We start from the raw sequence: 18,013 nt of genomic DNA on the forward strand, positions 1-18,013 counted from the left end.
TTCCTGCCCCACATCCTTGTCCAACTCTCCTGGCCTGTGCAGAAGACAGATGAATCCTGGAGAATGACGGTGGATTCCCAGAAGCTTAACCAAGTGATAACTCTAATTGCAGTTGCCGTACCAGATGTGGTTTCATTGCTTGAGCAAATTAACACATATCCTGGTACATGGTATGTAACTATTGATCTGACACACACCTTTTTCTCCATCCCTGTCCAGAAGGCCCACCTGAAGCAGTTTGCCTTCAGCTGGCCAGGGACACCTTCACTGTCCTCCCTCAGTTTAGATCAACTCTCCAGCCCCATGTCACAGTGTGAACCCAGGAGGCAGAGCTTGCAGTGAGCCGAGATCGCGCCACTGCACTCCAGCCTGGGTGACAGAGCGAGACTGCGTCTCAAAAAAAAGTATCGATTTTAAAACTTGATTTTTTATATATGTATATATTGTGCAATGAGCACCGTAGTCAAGTCAGTTAACATATTTATCGCCTCACATAGTTAACCTGTGTGTGTGTGTGTAAGATGAGAACACTTAAGATCTACCCTCTAAACAAACTTCAGGTATAAAATACAATAGTGTTAACTATAGTCACCACGCTGTACATTCCATCTCCGGAACTTACTCATCTTCAGTAACCGAAAATTTACACTCATGACCAGCATCCCCCCATTTCCCCATTTCTCCCTCCCTCCAGCCCTGGCAACCACCATTCTACTCTCTTCTGAGTCTGACTATTTTAGATTCCACATATAAGTGAGAGCATGCAGTATTTATCTTCCTGTGGCTAGCTTATTTCACTTGCAAATGGACTTTATGAAGCTAGTATTATCCTGATACCAAAACCAGAAAAAGACAGTACAACAAAACTGTAAAACAGCATCTTTCTTGAATACTGATGCAGAAATCATTAATAAAACATTACTAATACATCAATAATAGATGAAAAAATTATATGATGGACAATTGATGTACTCCAGAGATATAAGGCTGGTTCAATGTTTGAAAAATCAATCAAAGAACAAAGTAGGAAGAATTAATTTATACGATTTAGTAACTTATACAGCTATAGTAAACAAGGGTGTGTGATATTAGCAGAGTGCAGACCAATGGAACAAGGTACAGAACCCATGGCAAGAACCACACAAATATGCCCACCTAATTTGTTACAAAAACGCAAAAGAAATTCAACGCAGAAAAGATAGCCTCTTCAGAGAAGAGCAATTGGACATTCACAGGCACATACACACAAAATGAACCTTAACCTAAACTTCACAAACCTTAATCACAATTTAACTCAAATGTACCAGGGACTTAAATGCAAAATGTAAAACTATAAAACTTTAAGAAAAATATAGGAAAAAGTCAGCCGGGCACAGTGGCTCAAGCCTGTAATCCCAGCACTTTGGGAGGCCGAGGCAGGTGGATCACGAGGTCAGGAGGTCAAGACCATCCAGGCTAACATGGTGAAACCCCGTCTCTACTAAAAATACAAAAACAAAATTAGCCAGGCGTGGTGGCGGGCGCATGTAGTCCCAGCTACTCGGGAGGCTGAGGCAGGAGAATGGCGTGAACCTGGGAGGCGGAGCTTGCAGTGAGCCAAGATCACGCCACTGCACCACTCCAGCCTGGGAGACAGAGCGAGACTCCATCTCAAAAAAAAAAAAAAAAAAAAGAAAGAAAAGAAAAAGAAAAAGAAAAATATAGGAAAAAGTCTTCAGGATCTAGGACTAACCAAAGAGTTCTTAGATTTGACACCCAAAACACTACCCATTAAAATGTTGGTAAATTGTACCTCACAAAGTCTTTTCTCTGTGAAAGCCCATAAGAAGGGCATGAAAAGACAAGCTACAAACAGGGAGAAAGTATCTGCAACACCCATATCCCATAAAACGAATATCTAGAATATATTTTTAAAAACTCTGAAATAATAACAGTAAAAACAAAAATCCAATTAGAAAATGGCCAAAACCATGAAGAGCCATGTCACTGCAGAGGATATGCAGATGGCAAATAAGCATACAACATGCTCCGTATCATCAGCCGCCAGGGAACTGAAAATGGAAGCCATAATTAGATATCAGCGCTTTGTCATGCTGTGCAGGGGGGCCCTGGGCAGAGGCCAGTGCCATCATTCTAAGCTCTGCTCAGGCCCTCTGCGATGGACACTCTGAAGGCCATTCTATTCGCCTTTTAATGAATAGTGACAAAACAAAATGCTGGTGAGGATATGGAGAAACTGGTTCACTCATACATTGCTGGTGGGGATGTAGAATGACACGGCCATCTGGTAAAGAGTTTGGCAGTTTCTAAAAAAAAAAAAAAAAAAAAAAAAATTAGGCCAGGCGCTGTGGCTCATGCCTGTAATCCCAGCATTTTGGGAGGCCGAGGCGGGTGGATCACCTGAGCTCAAGAGTTCGAGACAAGCCTGGCCAATATGGTGAAACCCTCTCTCTACTAAAAATACAAAAATTAGCTAGGCATGGTGGCAGGCGCCTGTAATCCCAGCTATTGGGGAGGCTGAGGCAGGAGAGTTGCTTAAAACCCAGGGACAGACGTTGCAGTAAGCTGAGATTGCACCGCTGCACTCTAGCCTGGATGATAGAGCAAGACTCCATCTCAAAAAAAAAAAAAAAAATTAAACATGTAATTATTATACACCCAGAAATTGTACCCCTGGGTATTTATCCCAAAGGAAGTCTTGTGTTTACACAAAACCTGTATCTGGAGGTTTATAACAGCTTTACTCACAATAGTCCAAACTGGAAACATCCTGGATGTCATCCAACGGGCGAATGGTTCAACAGCTTCTTCTACATCCACCCAGTGGAACACTACATGGCAAGAAAAAGGAATTAACAATTGATCCATGCAACAACCTGGAGGAATCTCTAATGAGTAACTGAAAAAAGCTATTCCCAAAAGGCCACATACCGTACAATTCCATTTATATAACATTGTTGAAATAACAAACTTATAAAAAGGAAGTGTATTTCAGCGGTTGCCAGGAGTTAAGGAGGGGCTGAGGGCAGGAGGGACGTGCATGTCCCTCATAAAGGGCAGTGAGAGGGTTTCTTGTGGTGACTCTCTTGACTGTATCGATGTCAATATCCTGGTTATGATACTGTGTTTTCTGAGCTGTTACCGCTGGGGGGACCGGGACATAGGGCCTAAGGCATCTCTCTAGAGTCCCTCTGTACTACTTGTTACAACAGCATGTAGAACTATAATTATCTCAAAATAATGTTTCCTTAAAAAATAAGACCACGGGCTGGGTTCGTAGCTCACGTCTGTAATCCCAGCACTTTGGGAGGCTGAGGCGGGCGAATCACCTGAGGTCGGGAGTTTGAGACCAGCCTGACTAACATAGAGAAACCCCGTCTCTACTAAAAAATACAAAAAAATTAACCAGACATGGTGGCGCATGCCTGTAATCCCAGCTACTTGAGAGGCTGAGGCAGGAGAATTGCTTGAACCCAGGTGGCGGAGGTTGTGGTGAGCCAAGATTGTGCCACCATACTCCAAACTGGGACAATAGTGAGACTCCGTCTCAAAAAAATAAATAATGTGTCCGGAATTTATTCTTTCTGGTGGGTTCTTGGTCTCACTGACTTCAAGAATGAAGCCATGTACCTTCATGGTGAGTGTCACAGCTCTTAAAGATAGTGTGGCCGGAGTCTGTTCCTTCAGATATGTCCAGAGTTTCTGCCTTCCAGTGGGTTCTTGGTCTCACTGACTTCAACAATGAAGCCACGTACCTTCACCGCGAGTGTTACAGCTCTTAAAGGTGGTGCAGACCCAAAGGGTGAGCAGCAGCAAGAATTTATTGTGAAGAGCAAAGAAAGAACAAACCTCCCACAGCACGAAAGAGGACCTGAGCACCTTGCATCTGCTGGCGCTGGTGGCCAGCTTTTATTCCCTTATTTGCCCCCGCCCATGTCCTGCTGATTGGTCTATTTTACAGAGTGCTGATTGGTCCATTTTTACAGAATGCTGATTGGTGCATTTGCAATCCTCTAGCTAGACACAGAGTGCTGATTGGTGCATTTACAATCCTCTAGCTAGTCAGAAAAGTTCTCCAAGTCCCCACCCGACCCAGAAGCCCAGCTGGCTTCACCTCTCAATGAGACCACCCACAAATGTGGAAAAATGAACTTAACACACAGTGATTATGCCACCTATGTGTTTTTATCCAAAAACTCTCTCCGGAAGTGAGATATCAGCTTTAATTTTAATACGAGGATCTGGAGGCTCAGAAACATGAAATAAAAGTTCTGGCTGGGCGCAGTGGCTCACGCCTGTAATCCCAGCACTTTGGGAGGCCAAGGCGAGTGGATCACCTGAGGTCAGGAGTTCAAGACCAGCCTGGCCAAGATGGTGAAACTCCATTTCTACTAAAAATACAAAAATTAGCTGGGCATGGTGGCGGGCGCCTGTAATCCCAGCTGTTCAGGAGGCTGAGGCAGAGAATTGCTTGAATCCAGGAGGCGGAGGTTGCAGTGAGCCGAGATCATGCCACTGCACTCCAGCCTGGGCAACCAAGTGAGACTCCATCTCAAAAAAAAAAAAAAAAAAAAAAAAAAAAAAATTCTATGATCACACAGCCAGGAAATGAAGGCAGGATTGAGCAGTTACCTCTGGGATAAAAGTTATCCCTTACTACAAAGGAGCTTCCATGCAGGAAGCATGATGCAGGAATGAAAGGACGGGTCCAAGATCACTGGGGGGCTGAGCTCCCTCCCTGTCCCATGGTCTTTCTACAATTAAAGGTTCAACCCAAGCCACAAGCACAAGCCAGAAAGGGATGAGGTCACGGTCATTCATTTATTTCACATTTATTCTCATTGCACCAGGTGAGGAGAGGAAGGAGTCATTTACTAACACACACAGATTGTGCTTTTTTTCAGTCTTTCTGACGAATCAGGATCCGGATTCTAAATGTCTTCAAGACCTGGATCAGTCAGTAGAGATGGCCCACTGTGTCAGGGGGCCTGGGGCTGCCGGGGGCAAAGCAGGATACATATATGGAACATGACCATTCATGTTCCAGGGCTCCCATCCGGGTACCTGAGGATTTTCCACATAGATCACAGGTGTTGGGGCCCACGTCGGCTCCTGAAAGACTATGGGAACGCCATAGGCCTGGGGCGGGTGCTCGGGAGGTGCGAGGTTAACCACATCTGCACAGGGAGGACCTGAGAGAGAGAAGACACATGGAGGGCTCATGAAGCCATCACCCACCCTGTACCTGAATCCTTGCTTGTGACCTCACCCAGCCCCAGGGCCATGTCCATTCTGAACAAGTCCACGAACAAAGTCCTCAGAATTATTACTTTGGGGGAGAATAAAAAGGAAAAATAGAGGCAGGCAGCCCATCAGAGCAGCAAGTCCCCTGTGCTGTGTGTAGAGGGACTCTGGGCAGGGGCCTGTCCCATCATTCTTTGCTCTACTCAGGGCACAAGGATGGTGGGGGTGGGGTGGGGGAAGACAATGGCACTCACTAGACCGTGGAGATGAACACAAAAGACACGAACCTGAGAAGACGCTGATCTTCCATCTGTACCCCAGAATCCTGTGCAGGGCCTCGCCATAAGGACATGGCAAGGGTTGGCACCTTGGCCTCTGGTTGGCCTCCTGAATAGTGAAGTATAAGTCCTGCAAGCTTATTAGCATCTGGAGACATTCCTTCCAGCTCTTGTTGATACCCCTCTGCTTGAGACGCTGAGCAATTGCTTTTGATACTATGTGATACTTCTTCTTCACCCTGTACACCTCACGTTCAAGAAATTCCCATTCTTGCAGGAAACTCCGGATTTCCTGGTCACTCCAAGGTTTAACTGACTGGACTGGAAGGAAAGAGGAATATGGACGTAATTGGCATAACTCACCTGCACATGTGCAGGATCCTGCCTCTACATGGACAGGTCCAAACTTGACTTTATTCAGTTATGGGAGATAATAGGACCTTAAATGAGAAGTGAGAGATTCAGCATCTGCCTGAGTCCTGATGCCTGACACATCCAGTCACTGGGACAGGCAAGGAAACATCTGAGAGCCTGGGTCTTGCTCAAGTTCCTTAAAATGTTTCAGAGGCTACTGACAGGGTGTGATGGCATATTTGCTGCCTGAGAGTGCTCCCCTGATGTGGGACTCACATCCCATCCCTGTGGGGCCTTTTACTGTCACCTGAGCTGTGGGCAGGGAGCTTGGGGGATGCTGAGGGCAGCCCTGGAATCCCCTGAGATGCCCCCTCTTGGGGCTTGGATGAGCGTATCAGACTCGAGAAGATGCAGGTGTGCTGGAAAATTTTCTCTACTACATGTAAGACTCTGAGGACACTGTACCTGAGGGCTTTTCTGATCCCTGGGCTGCGTTTTCCTGCTCCATTTTCTGGATGTTTATGGTAGTTTCAGTGGGAAGTATTACTTTCTAATAAAAAAAAGATAAAGACATATTAGAATCTCTCTCTCTCTCTCTTTTTTTTCTGAGACAGAGTCTTGCTCTGTCGCCAGGCTGGAGTGCAGTGGCATGATCTCAGCTCACTGCAACTTCTGTCTCCTGGGTTCAAGTGATTCTCCTGCTTCAGCCTCCCAAGTAGCTGGGATTACAGGCACACACCACCACACCTGGCTAATATATTTGGTGTTTTTTTAGTAGAGACGGTGTTTCACCTTGTTAGTCAGGCTGGTCTCAAACCCCTGACCTCGTGATCTGCCTGTCTTGGCCTCCCAAAGTGCTGGGGTTACAGGCGTGAGCCACTGCGACCAGCCCTCCTTGTATTTAAAAAGTAAACTGCCAGATGAACGATATGAGCCCAGTGGTTTTAGACACTGGACAAGGGCGCATGGGACAGTGGAGTGAAGGCAGGAAACAAGGGCTGGGGCTCCTGCAAGTACCCAGCTCAAACCCGCACGGAATTTCCAGGCTGGGAGCAGGGAGAGGGAAATCAAGCAGAGCGTGTGTTCTTCTGAGTTGAGAACTTGGGGAGAGTCTGCTGGACCTCACATTGGCAAGTACAGGACACAGAAGCAGTACTGGGGAGAGGGTGGAGAGAGGGAAGCAGAGAGAGCTCTGTGGATCTACTGGGAAGTCCCCTGTCCAAGCAGATCAGAGCATGAATGAGAGGAAACTGCCTGGGCTGGGAAAACACCGCGAGAAAGGAGCAGTCTGGAAAGTTCCTGGGGTCACTCCGGGCGGTGAAGAATCTGAGTCTCCGCAGCTGGAGTAAAAAGTCTGCCTAGTCCAAGGGGCTTTGAAGAGAGTGCTAGGAGAGTAGCGCCTCAGCAGCGGGGTCAAATTACCCACAGACTGAAGTTTCTTCCCATACCAACTAACAAAGATTCAAAACGATCCCCCAAAGCATCAGTCTAATTCCAAAGGCTGCCTGTGGCTGAACATACAGAGGAAGCGGGTGCCTAAGAGGATAAGGTGGCTCACGCCTGTAATCCCAGCACTTTGGGAGGCCGAGGCGGGCGGATCAGGAGGTCAGGAGATCGAGACCATCCTGGCTAACACGGAGAAACCCCGTCTCTACTAAAAATACAAAAACTTAGCCGGGCGTAGTGGCGGGCGCCTGTAGTCCCAGCTACTCGGGAGGCTGAGGCAGGAGAATGGCGTGAACCCGGGAGGCGGAGCTTGCAGTGAGCCGAGATCACGCCACTGCACTCCAGCCTGGGCGACAGAGCCAGACTCCATCTCAAAAAAATAAATAAATAAAAATAAAAAGGAACAGCACACATTTCAATGGCTGCAAAAATTCTTGTGAAATGAAATGAAAGCCAACCCCAGCCATCCTCCCACGAAACAGCAAGCGGGCTCCCTTCAACTTACCTCCATTTCTACTCCTGAGTTTTCTCCTGGGAGTCTTCTCACTGTGCCTGCAGGGTCTGGTCTGTTCCTGAGTTGGCGGAACACTGGCACTTACTCTCCTCTAATGGAACCTAGGAGAGTCAGGAGGAACCCGAGTGTGGAAATGTGCTTGCTTCTGTCGGCTTCTGGAGGTCTCTGAAGCCAATGCAGATGGGACATGTTTAAATATCTTAAATGTGATTGGGTTAGACCCACCCAACCTGGAGACTTTGGATTAACTAAAGATAAACTAATTTAGTACTTTAATCACATCCACAAAATCCCTTCATCCAGACGAGAATTTGATTGAATAACTGCAACAGGGAAATTGGAGATCAACTCGGCAGGGGTTCTAAGGGTCTCTGAGACCAGCATCTCCAAATGCAAAGGGATGGGTTGTTACATTCCTATAGATAAATTACCCCTACCCCCTGAGTTCGTGCTGAATGGTCAGCTTTGTCCTTAGGGTTTGACCTCTGAGGATTAATTGTGATGTAAGGATTAGGGGAAGAGACTAGGCTTCAGCTGGTTGAGGGTGAATGGATGGCATGGATGGCAGTTATGGATGTGGGAGCCTCTATGAGAAGCTTAGATTAAAAAGGAGTTTAGGGTAGGGAAGAGAGAGGCGAACAGAGCTTTCTCTTTACAAGAGGACAGACTTGAGATTTGCATATACAGAAATGAGGAAGCAGAGGGATATCGGAGGGTGGTTAATAGTTTGGGCGAGTGAGTGACGGTGGGGACGGAGAAGGAGGGTGCTGAGTGCCCAGCATGTGAGGGAAGCGACTCCTAGGTTGCTTTTTGGCTTCAGAATCTCAGATGCAGTCCAGGCTTAGGGATGCCCCTCAGAACAAATCTTAACTCTTGGGATTGATTCCACTCTACTCAGCAGAATCCTAAGATTCACAGCTTTTAGCTCATGATAGCATCTGAGAAGACAGGGAAGGGGGCTTTACAGCGAATGGTACTTTATTTCTACCCATTTTTTATTTTTAGAGGTAGGGTCTTGCTCTGCTGCCCAGGCTGGGGTGCAGTGGCATGATCATGGCTCACTGCAGCCTCAAACTCCTGGGCTCAAGTGATCCTACTGCCTCAGCCTCTCAGGTAGCTAGGATTACTGCAGGTGCTTGTGCCACCATGCTTGGCCTTTTTTTTTTTTTTTTTGTAGAGACAGGGTCTCACTACGTTGCTCAGGCTGGTTGTGAACTCTTCATTTCAAGCAATCCTCCTGCCTCGGCCTCCCAAACTGCTGAGACTGCAGGTGTGAGCCACCATGCTGGGCCTAGTGGTACCTTAAGTCAGAACAAACTCCATGTGGCTTAAGACTAATCTTTGCTTCTTTCCGTGTCATCTAAAAATACCACCGTCTCTTCATTTCCACAGACAGATTTCAGGCCTCCATTTCCTGATGCCCATATGGCCAGGAAACTCTTCTCTGTGCTTCCCACTTTGGGCCTGTCCAATACACCCCCACTCTGCCTCAGGGACCATCTGAGACAAAAATCTGACCAAGTTATTCCTTCCTCTCCCCCAAATGTTAATGAACACCGTCTTCTTCCCCAGGCTCGAGCCCTCTGTCTTGCTGGAGGCAAATAGAAACTTCAGGCTCCTCAGCTCTGTATCTAGCAGGAGCCTGCACTCAGCGTGTTCACCCCCAGCATCACCTCCCATTCAGCTCATCGTCAGGGTTTCTGCCCTGGTATAAATGGCAACTGTATCCAGGCTGTTTCAAAAACAGAAATGCAGAAATAATTCCTGAATTCTTTATCTTCTCAGTGACAGCTTCTTCTCAATCAGAAATTACTGATAGCCTATTTTCTTTCCTTCTTTTTTTTTTTTTCCGATAGAGTCTCACTCTCTCACCCAAGCTGGAGTACAGTGATGCAACCTCTGCCTCCTGGCTTCAAGCAATTCTCCTGCCTCAGCCTCCCAAGTAGCTGGGATGACAGGCGCGTGCCACCACACCAGGCTTATTTTCGTATTTCTAGTAGAGAAGGGTTTCACCATGTTGGCTAGGCTGGTCTTGAACTCCCGGCCTCAGGTGATCCACCCACCTTGGCCTCCCAAAATGCTGGGATTACAGGCTTGAGCCACCGCAACCAGCCTGATACCTTATTTTCTAAATAAGTACCATTAACTGACTTTTTATTCATGCTGAAATTAAAATAGTGCAGGCATCAAGGTTACTTCCATGGACAACAGCTGTTGCATTCTAATGGGGACCCTGCTTATCTTGTCCTCGGTATATGCACCAAGCCTGTTTCTGTGGCTTCTAATGGGGACCCTGCTTATCTTGTCCTCGGTATATGCACCAAGCCTGTTTCTGTGGCTTCTAATGGGGACCCTGCTTATCTTGTCCTCGGTATATGCACCAAGCCTGTTTCTGTGGCTTCTAATGGGGACCCTGCTTATCTTGTCCTCGGTATATGCACCAAGCCTGTTTCTGTGGCTTCTAATGGGGACCCTGCTTATCTTGTCCTCGGTATATGCACCAAGCCTGTTTCTGTGGCTTCTAATGGGGACCCTGCTTATCTTGTCCTCGGTATATGCACCAAGCCTGTTTCTGTGGCTTCTAATGGGGACCCTGCTTATCTTGTCCTCGGTATATGCACCAAGCCTGTTTCTGTGGCTTCTAATGGGGACCCTGCTTATCTTGTCCTCGGTATATGCACCAAGCCTGTTTCTGTGGCTTTTCAGCACAGACATCCTTCATTCCATGGCCCTGGGGCAGCTTCAGATCAAGCTGATTTTCTCTGTTTGTCTGGGCTCCAGGCTTCTCCCATTTCCTGAACACACTGGGCACCGTGTGGCCTCGGGGCCTTTGCTGTTTCTGCTCATTGCTCTGCTCCCATCACCAGTCACCCATCAGGCCCGCTCCTCCTGCAGGCCCCCGTCGCCCTGGGCGTGGGGGCCTTCTCCATCCCTGGCACTCCTCACAGGTGCTGCCTCGCCATGCTGTCCTCAACTTGGACACAGTACATTTCAACACAACTCCCTGGTCAAGTCTAGCTCTTCCACTGGCCTATGCATTCAGTGAAATTGTGGATCTTGTCTACATGTGAATCCCGTGATAGGACAGCTTCCCAGCCCTGACTCTACAATGGAATCAGCTGGAAGGCTTTCTCAAAGGCCAGTTCCAATCATTCAAATTTAGTTATCCTGGGCTGGTCACTGTGGAGAAAAGTCCTCTGGTGATTGTAACACTAGTCTGGCATGAGCTCTTTGCCTTAAAGGAGTATCATGGGCTTTGCCATGAACTACACTGAGTCCAGGGGCCACCTTGGTCCTGCCCCACCTCACTGGGCCCCTGGGAGGTGGGAGATTAGATTAGATTAGAACTGCCCAGGCTTCAGGCTAGCACTCCCAAGAGAGAGTGTGACCATCCTGAGAGTTCCTTCTTCCAGTGTGACCATCCTGAGAGTCCCTTCTCAGAGATTCCAGTGTGACCATCCAGGTTGATCCCAAGCACGAGGAGCTCAGAGGGTCCCAGGTGGGTCTGATGCACAATCCGGGCCGAGACACTGAGCTTGGAGACGCTGAGCTTGGAGAGGCTGAGCCTGGAGACGCTGAGCCTGGGGAGGCTGAGCCTGGAGAGGCTGAGCTTGGAGAGGCTGAGCTTGGAGACGCTGAGCCTGGAGAGGCTGAGCCTGGAGAGGCTGAGTTTGGAGACGCTGAGCCTGGAGACGCTGAGCCTGCAGAGGCTGAGCCTGGAGAGGCTGAGCTTGGAGACGCTGAGCCTGGAGACGCTGAGCCTGCAGAGGCTGAGCCTGGAGAGGCTGAGCTTGGAGAGGCTGAGCCTGGAGAGGCTGAGCTTGGACAGGCTCCGAAGGCCAGGGACCTTTTTATTTCTGACAACAGACGTAAGTGCCACAGAATCTCTGGGGCCTAGGGCAGGAGATTGGGACCTGATTTAGGAAAGACTTCTTGAGCTTTGAGATTAGACAGGAGACTATGACTTTAAAAGAAATGGTTTTCACACATTTTCAGGGCTGCTTGTCTTTTCAAGGGTGACGAAACATGGGTGTTCAGTTTTTTGTTTGTTTGTCTGTTTGTTTGTTTTTGAGACAGAGTCTCGCTCTGTCGCCCAGGCTGGAGTGCAGTAGCGCGATCTCAGCTCAATGCAGCCTTGACCTCCTGGGATCAAGCCATCCTCCATCGTCAGCTTCCAAGAGATTCCCGTCTCTGCCTCCCAGGTTCACGCCATTCTCCTGCTTCAGTCTCCCAAGTATCTGGGACTACAGGTGCCCACCACCACGCGTGGCTAATTTTTTTTGTATTTTTTTAGTAGAGATGGGGTTTCACTGTGTTAGCCAGGATGGTCTCCATCTCCTGACCTCGTGATCTGCCCTCCTCAGCCTCCCAAAGTGCTGGGATTACATGCGTGAGCCACGATGCCCAGCTGGGTGTTCAGTTTTAAGTATTTGGGAAAATCATCTAATCTAGGGGATACTGTTTCAATGTTTCAGTGTAAAAAATTAATATATGATTAATTTTGGCTGGATTTTTGGAAACTAGAAGGGCAACAGGGTAGAATACTGGGGGAAAGTGACTGAAAGTAATGGGGTGTGCCTATTGTGAAGGAAGGTCTGCACAGGTCAGACACTGGACAGGTTTCCCTGGATTAATTTAAAATATATATATTTTTAATTAGTCAGGTATGGTGGTGCATGCAGGTAATCCCGGCTACGTGGGAGGCTGAGGTAGGAGAATCTCTTGAACCTGGGAGGCGGAGGTTGCAGTGAGACAAGATTGCGCCACTGCACTCCAGCCTGGGTGACAAGAGTGAAACTCCATCTCAAAAATATATATATATTTAACTATATAAATATATCTATATATATTTATAAATATATATTTATTATTAAAAATATATATATTTTTTGAGATGGAGTTTTGCTCTTTTTGTCCAGGCTGGAGTTCAATGGTGTGTTCTTGGCTCACTGGAACCTCCGCCTCCAGGTTTCAACCTCAGCCTCCCGAGTAGCTGGGATTACAAGCATGCACCACCACGCCCAGCTAATTTTGTATTTTTAGTAGAAATGGGGTTTCTCCATGTTGGTCAGGCTGGTCTCAAACTTCCGACCTCAGGCGATCCACCCGCCTCGGCCTCCCAAAGTCCTGGGATTACAGGCATGAGCCACTGCGCCCGGCCGAATATTTTTTAAAATAATAAAAATTGCAAAGAACTTCCCTGGATTAACTAAAAAAAAAAAAAAAAAAAAGAAAGAAAGAAACGGGACAGGGTGAGCCAGTGGTAGTTTCTGATGTACCAAGGAAGTATTTTATTTGCAAATCGAAATGGAGTCTTTTCAGGTTCCCTAGTGACAAAGGGAAATCTATCTAAGAGCGATGAAGTATTATGCAACAAGGGAGTTTGAAAGAAATGCTGGCAGAGAATACGTGGCAATTTTTCTTTCTTTTCTTTTTTTTTTTTTTTGACATGGAGTCTCGCTCTGTCGCCCAGGATGGAGTGCAGTGGCACTGTCTTGGCTCACTGCAGCCTCCGCCTCCTGGGTTCAGGCAATTCTTTGGCCTCAGCCTCCCAAATAACTGGGACTACAGGCACCCGCCACCATGCCTGGCTAATTTTTGTATTTTTAGTAGAGACGGGCTTTCACCATATTGGCCAGGCTGGTCTCGACCTCCTGACCTCATGATCCGCCTGCCTCGCCCTCCCAAAGGGCTGGGAATACAGGTGTGAGCCACCGCACCCAGCCAATTTTTCTTTTTTTCCAAGACAGAGTCTCTCTCTGTCTAGCCATAGGTGCCAGGGGCTTCAAATTCCTCTAGTATCCTTGCTTTCGTCTCCACTTGTGACCGAGTTTCCCCAAATGGTCCTCCTCAGGGACAGTCTGTGGCTCTGTCTGCTATAACCCAGCGCTGTTGCACTGCGGCTCTGCTGGGATGGTGGCAGAGGGGGTGCATTCTATAATCTTCCAGTTAAATCTGTCGGTACTCCTGTGTCCAAGGGCTGGGACCTATTCAAGTGTTCTCCAGTGGTATAACTTTGCCTCCTTGCCCTGTCCTCCCTCTCCTGCTTGCAGGATTCCAATCTACTGGAATCCTCAAAGTGTTGAGCCATGTTGACAGTTTCCTCCCCCTTAGGTGAGACAGGAAGGATAGAGAGAGTGGGGGAATGTCCTTCCTCCAGCTAGCATAAGACTCTGGCAAGCTTTTTTCCCTAGAGTGTCGGCTTTTATGGAGAAGACTCTGGGTGTATTTCACAATGAGTCCCCTTCTTCTGCCACAGCCCTCAGGGGATATTTCTCAGATCATGACCTTGGGAATCTGCTGGGATTCCTGGAGTTAATGGCAGTGGCGGTATGCGGGACCCGTTATGACTATGGACCCAGAAGTTCCACATTCTCAGTTTAGTCCATAGTCAACCTCCAGCAATTCATCAAAATTACCTGTTAGTTTTCTGCCCAGTTTTGGCTCCAGTGGGCTCCAAGTAAACAGATCTCAGCTGTGTCTCTGGATACAACCGTCTCTCCAGATTTCACAGTTGTGACTTCAGTTCTCAGAAAGATAAAAGTCACTGATTTTCAGCTTGACTAGCTTTTTCTTGTAAGGATAGGGGTGATGACTTCCAAGCCGTTTACATGTTGTAGTTGAAACTGGGAGTTCCAATAAGTTTCTGAGTGCTAGAGAATTAAAGAGAGAATTGAAGAATAGAAGAATATCGAATGACAACAGAATCACAAAAGTCCTTTAACTGTTCAGTTTAAACAGTTTAAATGCCAAGGAAGGGAACAATTTCATGATGACTTCAGTGTCAATAGGATGGCTGTCAGAGGTTGTCTGTGTAGCATCATGCAGAAATGCAAAATATGGATAGGACACCTTCTACAGCGTACTCCAGGCTTTGCTTTAATTTTGAATAACAATTGTTTTCACTTCTGGCCGGGCGCGGTGGCTCACTCCTGTAATCCCAGCACTTTGGGAGGCCGAGGCGGGTGGATCATGAGGTCAGGAGTTCGAGACCAGTCTGGCCAACATGGTGAAACCCCATCTCTACTAAAAATACAAAAAAAAAAAAAAAAAAAAAAATTAGCCGGGCATGGTGGCAGGTGCCTGTAATCCCAGCTACTTGGGTGGCTGAGGCATGAAAATCGCTTGAACCCGGGAGGCGGAGGTTGCAGTGAGCCGAGATCTTACCATTACACTCCAGGCCAGGTGACAATGTGAGACTCCGTCTCAAAAAAAAAAAAAAAAAAAAAGTTTTTGCACTTCTACACATCTACATAAATTTGTATTTGTATTATATCAACCAAAGGAATAGAATTTGACTTATTAACTCAATTTAGTTTCTGCAAAAAGCTTCAATTTCGCAGGTCTCATCTAGAAGGGATAAGACAGCTTTATAAGCACAAGTTTTCAAAAGAAAAACATTGCAGAGGCAAAAAAAAAAAAAAATTCTCATTGTGATTATTTGCATCTGGGGTTATACTGTAAAAAGAGACATTTTAGATCTTTTATATAGTCTCTAATAGTAAACAGAAAGATCATATTTTTATTACTGCAGATTTTATCCTGGCACTTGAAAATTCGTTTGCAGTTTTGGAACCAGGAAATACTTTTGGTGTGTTTCCATTGGTCATTTGAGCTGAAAAGATTGAGTGTGGAAAGTCATTACAATTTCTGCTATGGTTGTTTTATCTGAATTTCCTCTCATCGGAAAATTTGTTACTTTATCCGTTTCTTTAGCACTATTTGGGGAAATCATCTATCACTTAGGCTTAGCTGTTACTATATCCTGCCTTATATCTGACTTTCCAATATGTTCAATACTGAATGAACAATTGTGTACTGTAGAAAGAGCTTCAAAACATCTTTTCTCTGATACCAAATATTTTAAAAATTAATCATGAAACTTATACTTGCATTTTGATTCAAATATACATAAATGAAAATAGGCAATAGGGTAGATCTCATATTAAGTATCCTTAACACAAAATATAAAATAAAAAATAACAATAATTGAAAATACTAATTTCGATCATCTCACTCACAAGAGTGAAGCATAATTACCAATAAATTGAGGCTGAACTATTGAAAGGTTGGAAACTTACAAACTAACAATAAACTTGAACTTGATATGTGACACAGAAAAGTCGAACTTTATGCATGCCTGCAAGGGAGAACTGTGTTTGCAGTAACAGGATCCCTGAAGAAAGCCAGAGCTCATCTTATCCAAAATTTTAAGCAGCTCAGTGTCTGCGACTGGCAAATTTTCAGAGGCAGGGATGTTTATGGACTGTTAGACTTTCAAGCGTGTTAGTGTGGTCACTGGAATTAGACGGTCGTCGACTGGCTAACTTCCAGAAGCACGGTCACTGTAAGGAGGGACTTGCTGACCGACCGTGGTCTAGAAGCAGCACTAAAGTGGCATTCAGAAGCTGGAGGCTGTCAGGAAGTTGATTTCAGAAGCATGGCTACTGGCAGCGAGGCCATCATTGATTTTTCAGACCATGTGTACTGATCCAAAGATCTAATTATTGGGGATTATTTTACAACTTAGGAATTTGGCCAAAAGAACAGTCTTTTCCTTTAATACGGAAAACAAGTACTTTTATTCTCACTTCCCTCTTTTGTCTTCCCTCAGTCAAACACATAGGAGAAAACATAAGAGATGGTTCAGATCTGTGGAGGTATGATTTACAGCTTGTATTGCCACTTAAGCGCCAATTACTGAAGCAGAACCGTAGCTCAAAGTGCTGATTTTTCATTAATGAGGGGAGAAACCCTGAATACATTTAAGGCATCCTAACAAAGTTAATACAGGATTCAGGACAAAATCATTAAATACAGGACATTTGGCAACCCTACCTGTGAGTCAGCTTTCTTCTGACTCGCCACTCTCACCTATTTGCCTATGAAAACCATGCCTTATTTATTCTAATACATGATTATCTGTCTCCTGTTCTCCATCAATGCTGTCCTTGTTTGAGTTGGAACCCTCATTTTCCTATTACTTGAATTTAAACAGCCCAGATTTCCTGGATGGCATCAGTCATCAGCTTTCTTCAACCCCCTACGCTTATCTTCTATGGAATTTCCCTTGCTTACCATCTTTGACTCCACCGATTTTACCATAAAATCCAAACTCCTTAGCTTGGCAAATAAGGCCTTTTGTGATTTGGCTTCTGCTTTCTACTCAAGCTTTAACATTTGTCATTTTCCTGCTCACTAGTTCTAAATTAAGTTTTCCAAATGTCCTATTGTCCACCTGCGGTTTGGCGCATGCTGTTTCCTCTTAATCGGAATGCTTCTGTCTCCCTCGGAGTTCCTACTATTCTCCTCAAATATAGCCCAGGCATCATTGCCCCTGGAAAGCTTTGATGTCTCCAGGCTCTCTTCATGAGTCTCTTTCTTCATCCTGTGCAAATCTTTACAATATTTTCATAGTGGAACATATTGTCATAACTTATTTGCCTACTGAAACAACAAAAACTGCAATATAATCTGCTTGCTAGCAGATCATTTGCTAGCCCAACTCCATCCCCTTCCCAATTCATGGCTTCTTGAAGAAAAGCCTGTGTCTGTCTTAAAACTTGTACAGTTTTAAAACTTGCATACTTGTAAACTTGTATAGTACCTGCTCCAAAGTTAAAAAATATTTACTGTTATGAGAAAAACTTGGGACTGTAATGTCCCCCCTCAAACTGGGAAGGAGCCGAGAGACCAAAGAATGACTCAGACAAGTCCAGCTTGATGAGCAGATGAGTTTATTATGACTTCCATACAGGGCTCTCCTGGACGGCAGCAGGACAGCTCTGGAGATCTGTACCACTTCACACCTCTAAGCTGCTTTTAAGCCAGTTTTCTGGCTCTTTGCCTCGTGTGTGATTGGACTGTTTGCTTAGTGTGTTCCCAGATACTCTGGGATGTTTGGGTTCTCAGGGACACTTGCTCCTCGGCTGGGCACCATGGCCTTTGCTTACTGTCCAGCCTTCAGGGCTCAAGCAGTGGATATAAACCCTTAGGTAACCTGGTAGGGGATCTGTCACACTACACTAAGTTTATGAAACAATTCACATGTCTTGTTTGGGCTGCTGTAACAAAATAATCTCATCATACTAGGTAACTAATAAAATATTTCTCACAGTTCTGGAGGCTTGGAAACCCATTTAAAGTGCTAGCAGGTTTGGTGTCTGGTTATGGCCAT

The 18,013-nt window shown here is 46.0% G+C and overlaps 1 protein-coding gene across 3 annotated transcripts; it reads right to left on the reverse strand.

Moving 5' to 3' along the window:
• Positions 1-4,803: 4,803 nt before the first annotated feature.
• On the reverse strand, positions 4,804-14,821 carry MSANTD5 (Myb/SANT DNA binding domain containing 5). Of its 3 annotated transcripts, none has more exons than XM_055386461.2 (5): positions 14,256-14,821; positions 7,828-8,001; positions 6,342-6,426; positions 5,532-5,843; positions 4,804-5,192 (listed from the first exon to the last, which is right to left on the reverse strand). In XM_055386461.2, exons 2-5 carry the CDS (start codon positions 7,831-7,833, stop codon positions 4,954-4,956), a joined length of 642 nt encoding a protein of 213 aa, XP_055242436.1. In that variant the 5' UTR covers positions 7,834-8,001; positions 14,256-14,821; the 3' UTR covers positions 4,804-4,953. The 3 variants fall into 3 exon arrangements, with proteins under 3 accessions (XP_055242436.1, XP_063563138.1, XP_055242437.1); XM_055386462.2 differs by having other exon boundaries at positions 4,817-5,192; positions 7,828-7,937; XM_063707068.1 differs by lacking the exon at positions 14,256-14,821 and having other exon boundaries at positions 7,828-8,244.
• Between the last annotated feature and the right edge of the window lie 3,192 nt (positions 14,822-18,013).

The sequence above is a fragment of the Gorilla gorilla genome, chromosome 4 (assembly GCF_029281585.2).
Source record: "Gorilla gorilla gorilla isolate KB3781 chromosome 4, NHGRI_mGorGor1-v2.1_pri, whole genome shotgun sequence".
Taxonomy (NCBI): domain Eukaryota; kingdom Metazoa; phylum Chordata; class Mammalia; order Primates; family Hominidae; genus Gorilla; species Gorilla gorilla.

What these genes read in the sequence shown, in the direction of transcription:
- MSANTD5 (XM_055386461.2), bottom strand. An exon ending in GGGATCAGAAAAGCCCTCAG is followed by an intron (nt 5,844 to 6,341) that starts GTACAGTGTCCT and finishes CTTTCCTTCCAG; the next exon opens with TCCAGTCAGTTAAACCTTGG. An exon ending in GAAGATCAGCGTCTTCTCAG is followed by an intron (nt 5,193 to 5,531) that starts GTTCGTGTCTTT and finishes TCTCTCTCTCAG; the next exon opens with GTCCTCCCTGTGCAGATGTG.